At 30.8% G+C, this 572-nt stretch overlaps 1 protein-coding gene across 1 annotated transcript in view; it reads left to right on the forward strand.

Moving 5' to 3' along the window:
* Positions 1 to 572, forward strand: part of LOC110451076 (histone-lysine N-methyltransferase SMYD3-like) — a 28,763-nt gene extending 28,191 nt beyond the window's left edge. The window contains exon 13 of the mRNA XM_021498930.1: positions 280 to 572. Coding sequence (XP_021354605.1) covers positions 280 to 402 — 123 coding nt within the window. The 3' untranslated portion in view covers positions 403 to 572. The remainder of the gene's footprint in view (positions 1 to 279) is intronic.

Below are 572 nucleotides of genomic sequence, written 5' to 3' on the forward strand. Positions count from 1 at the left end.
GGGGGGGGATACAAAAATAGAAGAGATGCATATTCATTTTTTTACCTGAATGAAGATTTGAAGTCATCTAGCATGAAATATTATTTTCCTTGATTGGTTAGTATGATTTTCAAAGTAACTTGTAATATCTGAAGTTTGGACTTGTGAGTGGATAATGATTTGAAATTTGATTTCTAAAAGTAATGAATATACTATTTTAAATAATGATTTTAAATGGTAGCTTTTTCTATAAAGTGTATATCCTTGACAGTTTAGTTATATACAAACCTTTCCTTGTAGGCAGAGACAATCTTATCCATTACCCATGGCAGATCTCAGCCTCTCTATGAAGACTTGAGTGACCTCATACACCGATGTACTGAGGAAATGAGGGTCAAGATGCAGTTTTCTATACAAGATTAGAACTTATGACTATAGAATTGTTGTATGTGGGAATATTGTTCAAAATTTTCGGACAATTTCATCAAAATAACACTTGCATGTTCACAACAAGCTTGAAAACACAAAAGCAATTATACTTAATGAAGAAAACAAAACTTTACCTGCATTTTTGTTATGGTTTTTTTCAAATA

The sequence above is a fragment of the Mizuhopecten yessoensis genome, unplaced genomic scaffold, assembly GCF_002113885.1.
Source record: "Mizuhopecten yessoensis strain PY_sf001 unplaced genomic scaffold, ASM211388v2 scaffold5789, whole genome shotgun sequence".
NCBI lineage: Eukaryota > Metazoa > Mollusca > Bivalvia > Pectinida > Pectinidae > Mizuhopecten > Mizuhopecten yessoensis.